Here is a 17,657-nt window from a genome sequence, read left to right as displayed (position 1 = left end):
ATTAAATATCAAAAACATTACTGTTAAGCCATTAGCAGTAATTTGGGGGTTGTTTTGACCATATTTTTTTTTTTTTTTTTTTTTAATCTTTTGCATTTGAAAACTATTCTGTTCATTCAAGAATAACTTATACTATCCAGTGTAGTTTCCATTAGCTCTCCATTAAAATTTTGAGAAATATCTGTTGAATAGGGCCAAAGTGACTTTTAGAGTCACAGTATTTTGTATATTATTTGGTGCACTTGCTAGCTGCCTAAAAGACACTTATCTAAACTTCATAAGATGTCTTTTATGTTATTTTATTACTGAACTTTACATTTACGTATAGTGACTTAATAATATAATTTGTTTCATTGATTACTGTGAGTTATATGTTTTGTTATAAATAAAACTGATTTTGGACTTTGAGATTTATTTTAGTAGCATACTTAATACTCTTCTATTATTTCAAAGTTACATTTGATATGGACATAACATGTGCTTTTAGCTACTGAATGATTTCATGTGGATTTTCACATTTATCAAGTAAAATGCAGCATATTTTTTAAAGTATTTTGGACACCTATATTTTCAAGATATTTTCATATCTTGAAAATATAGGTGTCCAAAAATGGATGTCTGTTCAAGACATAAATGACGTATAGATCCACCTTTGCCATTAATGATAGCTGTACTCCCGAGATTACTTCCAACCAGTTTAAGATAGCAGGAGGAAGATAATATTTTGCTCCCCTTTTAAAACTGTGCATCCAAAGATAGAATGCTGGCCATACCTTAATCTCATCCTAAAGATGTTGCACAGAATTCATATGAAAAGTGTTTGAGCCCAAGCCAACTTTGCAACATTGTTCTCAGATCAGGTGCTGACAAACTTCTTTGTGTTATCCTGCTGATAAACATGGATTTCACCACTTCAAACCCCCAATAAGCAAAGTAGTGGAATTGCACCTGTTGATGAGAGTCATCTCCCGCTTAGTGTTGCTACACCTCGACCACTGCTTACATTGGTTCATATCTGGGTGGTCCCCTCCAGTATATTAGGTGCAATGTTCAGAACTTGCATATGGGGGTATACCCAGTTACAAACAGTTTCTCCATTGTTGCTGGATTTCATTGAAATTCAGTCCACTTGACTCTCAGGTAGCAAGCCCTCACTTGTCATACCTGAGAGAATTGTCTGTGACAAACCTCAAGAACAAAGTAGTACTGAATATCTCACAAAATGAAGGATTTAATATGTTGCATATGCATAGTAACGATGATGTACAGTCCAGAAAATATGTAAAACAGAAATTATTGGAAATCTATTAATGGAACATAATGCATAAATCTAACATTTGTAGTGCTTTTTACATCAGCCAGCCCATTTCTTCTCACTGCCTTTTCACCAGTGGACATCAGTATGGCAGCAACAAACCCATAATAAGCTCTTCTAAATAAAGAAAATGCCTCAATACTGGAAATCTAGTTCACAGTTAAGACAAAAAGAGGGCATACCTGTCTCACCTCGTTTCACTTGGTGACGGGTGAGGAATCTCCTCACTGTCATCATTGTCCCGCTCCACTAAAAGTGAAATATATCCTCCTTGACTGTCCCCACAGTCAAGCTGCTCAATTGGCAAATTTTAAATCAGTTTTAACCCAGAATAATTCATTAGATCTCTATCTTTAAATTTCGTAAAAATGAACCATATTCTCAGTGATGATACAAATCTGTCCAAAATTAAAATGAACTTGAATTTATAAGAACTTCTCTAACACATACCAATAAAAAGGGGAAAAAAAAAAAAAAAAATCTCATTTGCAGAATTACTGTGACAGTCACAATATGGCCTTAGTTGCCCTTGTGTCAAAAAAACTCCCATTAAAACCAACCAAATCAACCACTGCCTTCTCTGTGGTTGACTGTTTTCAGGTACATTTGCTAAAAAAAAAATGGGGAGGGGGGAATCAGTAAATAAAAAAAATGTCACAGCTATGGATGCACTTCATGCCACAAGGCAGTGTACCAGTTTTTTGATACAATGATTTCCTAATTCATGGTCCAGGCATGAATAATGGGGTTCTTGCAACGTTATCTTGTTTGCCTGCTGTTTTGCAGCAGTGTTCTGCTATTAGTACAGGCACTCCCTGGCTTACATAATACTTGACTTATGGAAATTCGACTTTATATAAGTTTTTGCCAGCTGGTGTAAACTTAAAAAAAAATCGTGGAAATGTATTTTGCATTCCATAGGAATAAATGGAGGTATCATGAAAATATCGTAATCTGAACCCAATAACATATTGGGTTTTTTTTTTCGGTAATTCATTCCAAGACACCAGAAGTTAAAATTTTCATTATATAACTAAGCTGTAACTAAATTTATCTCTCTAAAAGGTCATTTTTATAATGGAAATTGCACTGCACTTTCATCGTTATAGGTTCTGTTATCAGAATCAATTTTGAACACCTTTGTGATATTTTTCTAAAACACATTTCTGGAGGTCACAACCATAAAACAATAAAAACAATTTGCACTTTCCGGTTTATTGGGCTTTTCTGTTAGTACAATCTATTGTAAATGGGTAGTAAGCTCGATCTTATTGCATTTGCGATAATAATGATGATAACTGGAATTCTGTGGGATTTTATATTACAGTATTATGGTGGAATGAGTTCTCCTTCACTTCAATCGCATAAAAAACATAAATAAATTTTCAGAAACTTCTCTTCATTCCTATTTACTTATTACAATGGTGAAGGGAAAGCAACCAACTGAAAGTGCAAGTGGTGGCAGGGCTAGGAGACGAAACAAAATTGATTTAGAAATGAAGATGATTAATTAAGAAGTATGAAGCAGGACAGTTTGTCATCTGTTACACGGGAATTAGGTTTCGCTGCTTCAGCAGTGAATGCTATTTTAAAGGACAGTGCCTGTATAAAAGAACATGTTAAAGGATCAATGCATTTAAAATCAACAGTATTCAAATGCTATATTGAAGATGGAAAAGCTATTAATAATATGGATGGAAAATCAGATTCAGAAGCGAGTGCCCCTGAGTCTAATGGCCATTCAAGCAAGAGCAACAAGTATTTATGAAGATATTAAGGATAACTACAGCAAACCCCAAGCCAAGTTTGTGGCAAGCAAAGGGTGGTTTAATAGGTTCAAGCATCGTACGTTTCCAAAACGTTAAAGTATGCAGTGAAGTCGCCAGTGCCAATTCTGCAGCTGCAGGGAAATTTTGTGATGTGTTGGAAAAACCACTTCTAAATCTCCACAGCCTTCAACTTCCGCAGTGGCGTACTTATCAGCTTTTCTGGTAACAATTCCTGAAAGGTAAAACTTGCTGATGTTATGCCTGTCTCCTTTCTTTTTGTAATTTTGAAATATTTATAATTTTGTATACTTTTGTAATTTTTCCTGCACATGAGATAAAAAAATTGAAAAAATAATTCTATTTACATGTTTGTCGAACATTTCTTTTTTGCTTCAATCAGCACACATAGTTGTGAGTGTTGCATAAGCATTTAGGGAAATTCCAACTTACGTAGAATTCTGCGGAACACAACTCTTACGTAAGTTGGGGAGTGACCGTATGACAAGCATCAGTCTAGATAAGGTCTCTTATCAGCGAAAGTTAGGAGGTTCATTTTCCCCAAAAAATAATTTCTTTAAATAGTTTGTGTTATGGTTCTTCCAAGTTTTTGTGCACATGTGGTTCCTAACAGATATAAAGCATAATTTGTATTCCAGTAATAGAATTAATAAGGCTCCTCATACAAAACTTTCATGAGAAGAAAGCACAGGCAGTCTGAGTCCTGGGTACAGCCATGTTTGGCTGCGTTTCAGAATGTACTGTGCTCAAAACCACTGCACAGCCATGAAGATTAGCAGCTTAGAGGGAACCTGCTTGTCAATAATCCTATTGAGCATAGTGGTTTTGGAAGTCCATGCACCAAATTGAGAAGATTGTAAATGTTACAGCATGTCACAAATACTGATTATAGAAAAATTTGCAAATACTAGTTAAACTTACTGTATTTACAAATAAGAAAAGAGTACAAGATAAAGAATTCACAGGTAAGAGAAAATCTGTACAATTTAATTAGAGAAAGGGAGTAACAGAAATGACATTAGTAAAGAAGAGGGAATCAAAAATGTAGAAAATGAAAGAGTGGTGTAATATTAATAGAGGCAAAAAACAAATCAAGAAATTTCCAAAATTGACAAACAAAATTTAAACTCTAGAGCAGGAGTCGGTAAACTTTTTTTGGAAAGGGCCAGATCGTAAAATTTTTAGGCTCGGCGGGCCAGGTAGCAAGCTCGAAGATATTTACATGGGTAATTCTACCCATAGAGCAACAAAAAAAAACAGGTTCAAAATCTTTTTATTAGGAAGTGATATTTTACATAATATTTATACACATGCTGACACTTACAAAAAATGAATGAAATATTTCCATTTATTAATAAATGTATTATAGAACTGGTTAAATTTTGTACTAATGTGATGAATGTAATTGTTTTTTCTGAGATTATATTTCATCATAATGGAGTTCGAAGTTAGTACTTCCTAACATTAAAGTTGTTTGCAAATGGTCATCCATTAATAAGGATCTGTATTGCGATTTTACATATTTCATTTTCAAAAATGTCTTTTCACATTGGTAAGTACTCCCAAATACAGATATAAATCCCCGTGCATATGATTTTAATTGACCGTATTTATCTTCCGAAAGATATTTATAGAATTGGGTTAGATTCATTTTTTTAAACCTAACCTTTAGCATATCATCATTTTGCAGATCAGTCACTTCCAATTGAAGGTCTGATGGAAGCTCCTCAATTGTACAGCCAAATGGACTTTGAAATATGGAAATGTCTTTTGCACTTGCATCAAGATCCGAAAAATGCTGTTGTAACTGTAATTTAAGTTCAGAAAATATATCCGCCGTGATTTTTTTTGGGAATGGGGATTTCGCTAATATTTGAAATTTTTTACAGCATGGAAAATGGTCAAACTTGGTTAATGTGATTTGTATTTCAAACAGTGCAAATTTTTGATGATATGACTTTACGATAGAATATGTTTCACATATGAGCACTGTTTTCCCCTGTAATTAAGTTAAATTCGTTAAGATATCCCACGATGTCTGTAGCAAATGCTAATTTCTATAGCCATTCATTGTTAGATAATAGTGGTTGTGGGCAGTTTTTCTCATTTCGAAAAATTTCTATTGCTTCTCTGAGTTCAAAAAATCTCAATAAAACTTTTCCATTGCTGAGCCATCGAACTGCTGTATGGTAGGGCAAATCAGGATATTCGGCTTCAATCTCTAATAAAAAATCATGAAACTGATGATGGTTAAGTCCACGAGAGCGAATAAAGTTAACCGCTGACACAACCGGTTCAATAACACACGACAGATTGAGGTGTTTCCCACAAAGAGCCTGCTGGTGAATAATACAATGAATTACCAGAGGTTTTGAACATTTAGCTTCTTCACAAGCCTTAAAAATTTGTCCAACTAATCCTTTCCCCGTTCTACACATATTTTTACCATCAGTTGTGACACATTTTAGCTGATTCCATTGCAAATTGTAGTGTTAGCGTTTTCTCGACTTCCTTGAAGATATCTTCGTCTGTAGTTGTTCCATGCAGAGACTATTCATAGAAGCTAATTCTTCAGTGACCTCAAACTCAGTATTGACTCCTCGAATAAACAGCAACAATTGGGCAGTATCAGTAATGTCTGTAGACTCATCAAGAGCCAACGAAAACCACTTTAAATTTTTTGCCTTGTCTTTTAATTGACTCTTGATGTGGCTCCCGATGTCCTCGACTCTTCTAACAGTTGTTCCCGCCGAAAGACTGACAGATCGAAACAAATCTATTTTCTCTGGACACTTTTCTTCAACTGCCACAAGAAAACATGATTTAATTAATTCACCATCGGTAAATAGTTTCCCTTTCTTGGCTAATAAATGAGCTATTCGTAAGCTTACTTTAGTTACTGCTTCATTATCATTTTTTATTTTAACGAATAAATTGCGTTGTGATGATGCATTATGTTTTAAACTTTCCAATTTTAGCTTCCGTTGATTTTCTGTGAGTTTTGAATATTGTGCCGCGTGCTTAGTTTGGTAATGATGACGTATATTGTACTCTTTTTCGCACAGCTATTGTGTCATTACACAATAAACATGATACTTTGTCATTTATTTCTATGACAAAATAATTCACACTCCATTCAGCTTTAAAAGCACAACATTCAAAGTCCACTTTTCTCTTCATATTTGGTCTTGAGGGTGACATGGAAACGGTGGGTAATAAATAAAAGGGAAAAAAAAGATCGCAGAGCATCGTGACAGACAATACCACGTGCGCCGCTAAAGCAAAACTGAGAGAAATGCTGACAACGCTTGTTCTACGGTAGACGACAGAATGTGAATATGTGACGCCGGTAGCGCCACGTGCGGTCATTATTCTCAACTCAACTATCGGCTATTGCAACGCGTAATTTGATTTATTTTTCATGTAAAAAACAATATTAACCCGCGGGCCGGATTAAAAAGAGAGGGCATGCCAGATTTGGCCCGCGGGCCGTAGTTTGCCGACCCCTGCTCTAGAGCACCACTAAAAATGCTTTATTACTACAGGTGAAGATTTTTGTAAATCCTAAATCGGGTAGTCGTGGGGGAAAAAATTATAAAAATTCTATAAGTAACAGATATTCCTGTGCAAATTGTTTCAAAGTGAAGTGCAGCAAAACCTTTATTATGCTAGTATTACAAAGGTGAACTTAGTTTTTAGTATGTTCACCACTGAAGTTTTTCAGTTTTTAGTAATATCTGAAAAAGCCTAATTCAGTGCAATTACATAGCTACATTTTATTTATTTATTTATTTTTTGGTGGATTTTTATTACTTCAGTATTTGAAAGAAGAAGGTAAAGAGTTTTATTGTGATATAGCTATTTGTTTTCTTTCTTTTGATTTTTACACTTTAAAAGTGAAACATTTAATTTTTTTTACTTCTCTTCTCTCAAAAAATGTAATTTAAAAACAGAAGTATATTTTATTTATGTCTGTTTCATTTATTTATTTCAGCATGTGCCAAATTTCATAGTTACTATTCATGCAGTTGGTAATCGTGTAACTATTAGTGATGTCCAGGAAAGTTTTTTTTATCTTCGCTACAAACGACAAGAGAATCAGCTGTTGATATTTGCAGATGATACAAATCCACGATGGATAACTACTGCGTGCTTATTAGACTGTGATACTGTTGCAGGGGCTGATAAATTTGGCAATATATCAGCAGTAAGTACTTAAAATTATGTGGAATTAAAATTAGCAACATTTATTTCACTATAGGTCCTCATTATCAAATTTGTGCGTTAGTGTTTTCATTTGCATATTATGCATAAAAGAATAATGGTGTGTAGGATTTCAACACTACACCTGAGTTTATATAGTTTCTAGCATTATCATTTAAGTTGATTAATTCCCATTGTTGATTGTACAAATCTTTATTCTAAATTAGAATATAACGTTTTAAGTTGATTATCATTTAACTTAAATCTTTGTAAATGCTGTATTATGTTTTGTATAATGTACAAAAGTAAAATATGAAAAATAGCACGATCACTCAGTGTTTCATATTCAGATAATGTATTTCATCACAGTGCAACCTCGATATACTGCAACTGGTTATACAGTGGTTTGGAATATACCACAGGAATGATCATGTTTGCCAGGATAGATATAAAAAATGCATTTTTTGGAAAAAACTAATTTAGCAAAAGAAATTGGCAAGAGTGAATGTCCACAGCTTTTCAGAGGGGAAACCCATTACCACAGTGATGTAAACAAATGTTCATGTAAATTGAAGTATTAAAAGTGAAGAAGATAGGCACAGTAAAAGTGTTGCTAAAGCAGGCTATGTGTGGCCTGCTTTAGCAACTTGAGCATGTTTTACAAATGTGCTTAAGCAAGTTTATTGAACATGCTTTCTTTTAAAGTTTTGGCCTGCTTGAGGAGAATACTGTATTTTCTTCAGTAGTATATTCAGTTACCTACCATATTTTTATAAACAACAGCAGTTATCTGAAGTAGCAGTTAACTACTGTAGCTGCCCAGTTCCTTGCCCACCTCTAACTGGAGATGCTGCAATAGAAAAGTATGTAATAGCGTAATGCTAACTGCACTTGTGAAAGACACAGAAGAAACATTTTATCACCAAGATGGGGACCAGCTGCTGTAGTTGTCAATTGTGGTATATTCAGTTTTAGAATAATAGGATCAATTTTTGTAAACAATAGTGTGGACCAAATGTGCATGAACTGATAAACAGCTTGCATATTGTTTGTTTCTTACTGATGGTTAAGTGTTCTCCATAATCATACAATACTAAGAAGTTTGCTTATACTGTCATAATCTGAAGATACAACCATGAAAAAAAAAAGAGGAGGAAAAAAGTCCAAGTTTAACCCACAATGTAACCCATCCTTATTACTTTGGTTTCTGGGATGCATTAATTGTGTAACTTGAGAAAATCCTTTTTGGTTGGGGGTCAGGGAGCACTTTGGTCTGTAACAAAATGGAGAAGTGTAATTCTTTCTTTTAAAGTTAACTTTACATTGTGACTAAAAAATGAATAGCAAATGCTTAGAAAATGGTACTCACCTTGTATAAATCTGCAATAAAATATTTTTGGTAGATGGTGGTTAAATTTAGGTTGGAAGAAGCATTAAAAAGAACTAAGGCGGGGAATGGGGTGAAAATATTTTAAACAGATTTTAAAATGAGCGCAAGGAAGTAGAAATGCAGATCTCCAATCCTTGGTTATCATAAAGAGGTTAAAAAATGTAAATGAAAAAAAGAGAGAAGACCGGCGTTTTTGCTCCCCTTTCTGAAATTTATCTCGCCACTATTGAAAACCAAATTTTACAACCTTTCCCCTCTGAAATTAAATTATACATCCGCTACGCCGATGATATCCTAATAATAGGCAACAGAAAAATCATAGACAATCTTTTTTTTTTTAAATTCAATACAATACATGATAGGCTGAACCTTACCCTCAAAATCGCAATGGACAACCAGATTAATTTTCTTAATCTTACTATTTATACAACACACACAAATTTAAATACCAAGATTTTCAGAAAAAATACGCACACCGGTAAATATCTACATTTCACTTCACATCATCCCCTTAGTACCAAAAAAGCCGTCCTACACAACCAAATCTGCAACGCTATCAAATTCACCTCTTCACAAAACGATCTACACAATGAACTTCAATACCTTACTGATAAATTCATAGCCAGGAGCTATCCCCCTCAACTCATCCAACACACAATATCCACCGTTAAAAACAGTATTAATAACCCCACCAGACACAGTCACAAGACAAATACTCGCATAGTTCTCCCTTACCATAGTGAACTCGCAGCACAATTCCGACGTACATTCAAAGATACCGACATCTCTCTCACCTTCTCCACTTACAATAAACTAGGTTCCCTATTTAATTCTTACAAAGATACACACAAATATCCCATCAATGATCTCAGTAACTTAATATATCTCATAAAATGCCAACCGAACTGCAACACCTGTTACATCGGCAGCACTACCACCAAATTCAGTTCCTCCACAACTTCCAATACCCGCGCATACTACCACTTCAACAGTTTCAAGACAAGTCAGTCCTGCACTGAGTTAACAACCCATGCTCAAACCCACAACCACACCCCCCTTGTTGACTCTGCCATCACTATTATTAAACTTAGATCGAGCTACAGAATTCTTCAATATGAAACCCTCACCATCAAATGGTACTGACACCATTCTGATCTCAACATTATTAACGCTAAACTTCCCTTCAACCTTTCACCGGCTTGGAACCTCTCACGGCTAAAGTTCCCACATGTCAAAAAGAGCATCATGGGAGTTTAGATAACTTTAAATACAACACGCGCTCACTTCTCTTCCATTTGCCAACTGATGACGGTTTACTCATGAAAGTCCCTCGTAACGACTATTGGCACCACCGGTCTTCTCTCTTTTTTTAATTTACGTTTTTTAACCTCTTTATGACAACCAAGGATTGGAGATCTGCATTTCTACTTCCTTGCGCTCATTTTAAAATCTGTTTAAAATATTTTCACCCCATTCCCCACCTTAGTTCTTTTTAATGCTTCTTCCAACCTAAATTTAACCACCATCTACCAAAAATATTTTATTGCAGATTTATACAAGGTGAGTACCATTTTCTAAGCATTTGCTATTAATTTTTTAGTCAGATTTATCACGGTATTATAAGGTTACTATAATTTCACTTTACATTGTGATTGATTATTGTACTCAGGACTACATTCTGAAATTTTGAAAGGGATTTAAAAAAGCACCATTATTCATCTCTGCTTTTAGCCATACAGTTTGTTTGTTGGAAGAAACTTATTGTACACCTTTCTGAAAAGACTGCAATATTTAATGTTGTTAAATTTTATTCTTATTAAGCTTTTTTAGTTTTAAAGGGTCATGAAGGGAATAAGATTAATTGATTTCAGTTACTCTGAACATGAACAGCCCTCTGCATAAATATTATAATATCACCGTATTACTTTCATACAATTACTTTTATTACAATATTTTAAACAGAACTGCAAAGAAAGTGATAAATGTAATGAAGTCACTGTTCTCTTTATTTCATGTCTTTTAATCATTGTGTATTCATGTAAATGAAATTAGGTAAATTTTTTATTTTCGGCTATAACATGGTTAGCTTATAATATGGATATTAAAGTTGTCTTCTTACACCTGCATTATATTAAGATTGCACTCTATTCTTTGTGTATTTTTATTTTATATAATATTTATTTTGCACATTTAATTTGAATTTAATCTCTGTATTAACAATTGTGTCCTGTGTCAATGGAAGAGTGGCAACTCTTCCATTGCCATAGTTCTTGTTGGTTCAGTGACTGTGATAATTATTCCTTTGTGGGTGCATGTGTGACCATTGTATCTTGTTTGGTTTAGCAGTGAGGTGATTTTTTTTTTTTTTGAAGAATTGATCCTTGTTGGGGCGGAAGCAGAGGTTTCTGTTATTTGACAAAGAATTGCAATAGAGTTTTGTGTTAAACTGAGGGAATTGGTCAGAAGACAGATGAGGTGAGGTGGCTATGAAAGGCTTTCAAAAGAATGCCAGTAATAAATAGTAGAAAAATTTTAAAAGTGAAGTTATAATTAACTGAGCACCACTGTGGCAACAGATGCAAATGTTGCAAGGGCAGAACAGCTATTAAAATCAGTTTAAAAAATTGATGTTAGTTTTGTGTGTGTGTGTGTGTGCGCGTGCGTGTGTGTGCGTGCGTTAAATAAATAATTTTACAGCAAGCTTGGGACCAGAAGTCATGATGCCAGTTGAATGCTGGATTGCCCTGTAGTCTCAATGAACAAGAAACTTGTGTCATCAGTTCACTGCAGAGAAATCATGAATTTGACTCAACACGAATATAGGGGTTAGATGTGCAGAAGAGTTTCCATCATACTCCCCCGTGGGACTTCAATCTAACCTGGTATAGGGGAAATACCAAATGTGACTGGCCAGTGATGGTGAAGATGATTGACCCAACCATTCTGGGGTCATTAATTTTTGGCAAACACCTACTCTTTAAGTGTGGGATAAAATTAGATCTGCTAAACCTGCTCACAGAGGACAACTCCTCTTGCCCCTCTTTCTAAAACCCCTACTGCAGGTATGGATGAAATGTTTCTCTCCCTCCCTACTCTGGTCTCTACTGGTCTTTAGATATGTGGGCATACCTGAATACATGCCAACTAACACATGTGTGGATGCAGAACACATACAAATACAATTACACCCAGAGTTGAACACAAAGCATGAAATGGTACTGCCCCACCCCATCTTAATTATAGATATGGAATAGTCCCTCACCATACAAAATACAATGTTTACAACTGTACCACTTCCTTATTTCCTTGGATAGGAGTGTGGGCCAGTCCTGTCCCTCCCCCATTTATCATCTTCCTGCCCGGCCAACACACTTGTTCCAGACATGTAGGATGGTTTTTTGGACATTGCTTACTGTGATCTTCCCCACCCCCTGCTATCACCCAACTACTTCACCTTCAGCCTCCTTGTTCTATAAACTCCAGGCCCCTCTGTTATCTCCATTTCCATATAAGTTTTCCTTTCTTACTATTCCAATGGATGGACTGAGGGCAGCTCTCAGTCTGGGAATTATGAGGGAATTCTTAAGAACCATCTAGACAGAGAACCCCAATATATTTCCTATGAGAAATACTTAGGAAATAGGAGCCAGGAAGCTGCTAGACCAGGTGTTAGCAGATTACTGGGTGCAAAGTGGATAGACATATAACAAACAAAATAGCATGATGTGAAACATGATACCAATACATGTCTACTTTACTGATCATTACAGAGACAGCACAACAGTGAAGTATGAGGGAATCTTTAGAAATCAGTATACCAGTATGAGAAATACCTATGCAAAAAATAAAACTTTGGGCAAATCAGAGTAACAACTTAATTATGAGAAATCTGTTACTATGAAAATTTCTTAAGCTCACATATAAGGTTTCTTTACTGCTGTTATAGCAAAGTGACTTTGGATTCCACAATACTAGTAATACAGACAAATTTAACAGAATATGTGCTTAAATATGGTTAATACTCAACCAAGCACTGTTAACTGGAATGAACAGCAGTAAACATCATGCATATGCACAAAATAAGCTCTGCTAGTTCAAAAAAAAAAAAAATAATAAATTAAAATAACAAATTTATGTTATTTAAATACCCAAAAATAATAATAAAAAAAAACTAAAAAAAAAACTGAAAATGTGGCAAAATAAGCTAAATTAGCAAAGGGTTACTAACCATATCAAAGGATGTCATTGTGCTTTCCTAGATGATTGTAGTCTCTTCCTTGTTTATTTGGCTTCCTGTTTAATTTTTTGTTTTGTTTAATAATTTAATTATCTGGTAGCAGTTATAACCTCTTAAATATTTCTCATTGCTACTGCACTTAATGGCAATTTTGCAAATGGTATAAGAATGTTTAATATAGATGTCATTAATTTGAATTTTTTTTTGCACAGTTTGCATTGGCAATATTAAACCTACACATTTTATGTATACCCTTATAAATTTTTAATCTACTGAAACATTTTATTTGAACTTTGTTTTATTAGATAAGGCTCCCATCAGGGATTAGTGATGATGTTGATGAAGACCCTACTGGAGTTAAAGCTCTGTGGGACCGAGGATGGCTAGGGGGTTCATCGCAGAAGGTAAATGTTTAGTTCATTATTTTTTATTTATTTTTATTTATTTATTTATTTTTTTTTTTTTTGTACGACTCCTAATAACACCCAGTATGCTAACTACAACAAAGTCATAATCTATTGAGGATAATGTTGATATTACTATATTTTGTTTTGGGTCTATAGAAGAGGGGGATTAATATTACACTGACATATATTGAAATGCCAAAGTATCTCTAGAATATATAGGGGGGAAAAAATGCTATGGACTATACAGGGTGATTCAGGAGGAATGGTAAATATTTTGGGAGGTTATAGTATCGATTATTCTGAGTAAAAAAGTTCATATAAACATGTGTCCAATTCTCAATGGATACAGCTGTTTGAAACTGGCATGCACAGCTCACTGAATCAGATGTGACCAAGAAGCAGTTATAACCTGACACTGTTTGGTGTTAGAAGTGTTGTTTTAAGAATGCTGCACATCTTCACACATGTTGAATATGCCGATATGGTGTTTGTCTACAGTTTTTGTGGTGGAAGTGCTACTGCTGCTTGTAGCAAATACCATCGACAGTTTCCTAGCCACAGAATACCAGATTCAAGAGAGTTTACACCAAACTGCGTGAGACTGGTACATTTCCCAGTGATCATATTTCTTCTGAACGTGCAAATGGACAAAATGCGGATGAAATAGAACACATTTCTTCAGCCGGTGAAAAGTAGTCCTACTATTAGCACACAAAGCATTTCTACACGTATCTGTATTCCACAAACAAGAGTATGGCGAACATTACGTGACAACGGCTTGTATCCATTTCACATACAGCGGGTGCAACATCTTCAACCAGGAGACAATTCCCAGCGATTGGAATTTTGTCAGCAGGTAAATGCTAATCGCCGATTAATTCCATTAGTACTGTTCAACGACGAAGCTACTTTCACCCGTGATGGTATCAACAACACCCGTAACTCTCGTAGGTGGTCAGATGACAATCCACATGCCACTGTAGAAACAATTTTCAACATCACTTCTTTGTAAACGTGTTTTGTCAGTTGATTGGGCATGTTGTGTTACAAAATCGTCTTACAGGGCCCATTTACCTAGAATTTCTGCAAAACTAACTTCCACTACTATTTGAGGGCGTTCCTTTGGCTACAAGGATTGGTATGTACTTTCTGCATGACGGAGCTCCTGCACATTATACCCATCTGGTGATACAATATCTAAATTGAACTTTCTTTGAATGATGGATCGGCCATGGTGGTCCCGTTCATTGGCCACCAAGGTCTCCAGATCTCACTATAAGATTTTTGCTTGTGGGGGTGGATGAAAAGCTCAGAGAAAAGGTGAATACACGAGACGAATTGCTCGCTCACATTTTGGATACTGCTACCCTCATAAAGGAATGCCAAAACAACCTCAGAAGAACAACACATCATGTTACTACAAGGGTTGCAAAGTGTCAATAAATACAAACAATAAGTAATTTATCATTCTTTAATACCTGTCATAATAGCTTTGTGCATTCCAGTTTCAAACAGCTGTATCTCCATATCCATTGAGAATTAGACACGTGTTTGTTTATGTGAACTTTTTTATCCAGAATAACTGATACTATAACCTCCCAAAACATTTACTATTCCTCCTGAATCACCCTGTATGATATTTTAGGGGTAACTCTGCTCTCAGTGAATAATCGATTTAAAATTTGATCTTGTTATTTTTATTTAGCATTAGAGGTGGCATATGATGCAAGAACGCAAGCTTATATAGCATCATTCAAAAAAAAAAAACACATGCTTCCCATTTCACCCGTCCATTCACTCCAAAGGTTTGTCTTGTTCTTCCCTGAAATTATTTAAGCTATCAACTTCCACAATGGCAGATGGAAGTTTGTTCCAACAATGAACCACTCACTAGCTAAAGGCAAATTTCTGCAACAGTCCTTCAGTATGAATTTATGTCAACTCAAGTGTGTAATCTGAGCAAGAGGAAGAATCCCATAAGCATTGAGCTTCGTCAAACCATTCAAAACCTTAAACACCTCAATCAGATGATCTCACAGGTACCTAGTCTCCAGGCACTGCAACTTGCAGAACTCAAGCCTTTCTTGGTAAGAGAACCCCTTTGTTCCCCTCACTAATCTCGTTGTCCTTCTCTGTACTCATTCTAACAACTCTACATCCTTCCTAAAATCAGGCTTCCAGACCTGTACGCAGTACTCAAGGTATGGCCCGACCATTGCCTTATACAAGAGGATAATCACCTCCTTATCCCTGCTCACAAAATTCCAATATATCATTGACAGTACCCCATGACCTACTCTGGCAGCCTGTCTGCACTGCTCAAAAAACTTTATATCTGACTGCACGATTACCCCCAGGTCTCTTTCATTCTCCACTACCCGAGTGTAACACCATCCAGTTGGTACATTTCTCTGGGGTTACTTCTACCCATATGCAGTACTTTGCATTTGTCAATGTTAAACTTCATTTGCCACTTCTCAGCCCCTCTGCCTAACTTTTCTAGATCCTGTTAATAGTAGCATACTGTTATTAACAACTCTGCCAACCTTTGTATCGTTTGCAAACTTGCACATTAAACCATTTAGATACTTTCATCAATATCATTGATAAATATAAAAAACAATGTGTCCAACACTGAACCTGGGGGCACTCCACTAATAACAATTGTCCACGAAGACCAGTGTCCATTGATTATCACTCTCTGGCTTCTCCCACTCAACTATCCCTTTATCCATAGCAGTAACTTGCCCTTAATGACACACTGTTCTAATTTGTATGGCAGTCTTTTATGTGCAACAGTATCAAAAGCTTTACTGAAATCCAAGTGTATCATTGAAATTATCTTTTGCGTCCAGTTCCTTTGTGATCACATTGTACACTGAGTCAACAGAAATCATGGGATACTTACCTAGTAATGGGTAGGCCCACCTTTCGCCTGGATAAGGGCAGGCACATACCAAGGCATTGACTCCACTAGTTCACGAAAGCATTCCACAGGTATTTCCATCCATGCTTGCTTCACTGCTGTCCATAATTCCATCACATTCCTGGGTGGTGGATCCAAAGATGCTCCACAGGGTTCATGTCTGATGAACGGGGAGAACATTCCATGGTGTTAAAATCTGCGGAATGCTCTTTGAATCACATTCTAGTCACCATGGCTCTGTGGTGAGGCGCATTATCGTGCTGGAAAAGTCCATTGTCCTGTGGGTGCACAGTGACCATGAAGGGATGCAGGTGGCCTGCAAGGATGGATGCATAACCTGGAACTGTTCAGAGATATGTCTAGATGTACCAGAGTTGTAACGTGTGCCAGTTGAACACACTCCAGACCATTACCGATCGTCCACTTGCCTGAACAGTTCCTTGTTGGCATGGCGGGTGCATAGCTTTGTGCGGTTCCACCAGATATTCACCCTCCCATCCGCTCGAAATAACTGGAAATGTGACTTGTCGAACCAGGAGACCCAGCTATTCTTTATTCAATATTCTCAATATTCTTTTGCCTGGTTGCGTAGAGTCCTGTGTTGTGGTGTTACCAATGGGACTGTGGTGGGTCGGCAGCTCCCGTAACCTATTGCAGCTAATGATTGCCTGATAATGTTTCTGATACACTCTCGATACTGTTGAGCGGGGATAATGCAATTTCTGTACCACCTCCACGATAGAGTGACCCATGCATCGGGCACCCACTATCATCCCTCTTCACTACGTTTATTCATAATGACATCGAATTACTATCTATGTGGATGCATTGTACATATATACCATTGCATTATATGCATTGTATCTTGGCAACTCATGGAGGGATTTGGAGGACCTTGCGAAAGATATCCTGGACCATATTTCCAGCTGGTGCTCTGTTCACAAACTTAACATCTCCATTCCCAAACCAAAGCAAGTGTTACTTAAAGGAACCCCAAACAGACCACCAGCAATCAAAGTCAATGATCAGGCTATCAAGATGGAGACCATGTGTAAATATCTCGGCATTTTGCTGGACAGCAAGTTGAGCTTCATCACACACACCAAGTATATAGTAAAAAAGATTAAGCAGGTTAAAGGAAAACTAAATCAGGATAACTAGGACAGTCTGGGGCATTAAGCCTTCAACCCTCAGACTGTATTATGAATGCATCTTCATCCCCATTGCTTGTTACGCTGCAGGTGCCTGGGGCCACCGAATCACCAACAGCCTTGTGAAGAAATACCTACTGCAGGCTCAAAGATTTTTCCTGCTTGCAATCTCAAGAGCTTGTAGAACAGTGTCCACAGTTGTACTCCAAGTCATCTGTGGCAAGCTACCGATCCAACATGA

At 36.2% G+C, this 17,657-nt stretch overlaps 1 protein-coding gene across 1 annotated transcript in view; it reads left to right on the top strand.

The window, feature by feature from the left end:
- Sf3b3 (splicing factor 3b subunit 3) overlaps positions 1 to 17,657 on the top strand; it is a 245,622-nt gene that overhangs the window by 182,819 nt on the left and 45,146 nt on the right. Inside the window, exons 22-23 of the mRNA XM_090376877.1 lie at positions 7,097 to 7,309; positions 13,238 to 13,336. Of these exons, the coding sequence (XP_090233003.1) occupies positions 7,097 to 7,309; positions 13,238 to 13,336 (312 nt within the window). The remainder of the gene's footprint in view (positions 1 to 7,096; positions 7,310 to 13,237; positions 13,337 to 17,657) is intronic.

Source organism: Mastigoproctus giganteus, chromosome 7, assembly GCF_048544385.1.
Source record: "Mastigoproctus giganteus isolate SK-2022 chromosome 7, ASM4854438v1, whole genome shotgun sequence".
Lineage (NCBI taxonomy): Eukaryota > Metazoa > Arthropoda > Arachnida > Uropygi > Thelyphonidae > Mastigoproctus > Mastigoproctus giganteus.
This window is presented reverse-complemented; position numbering and strand designations above follow the sequence as displayed.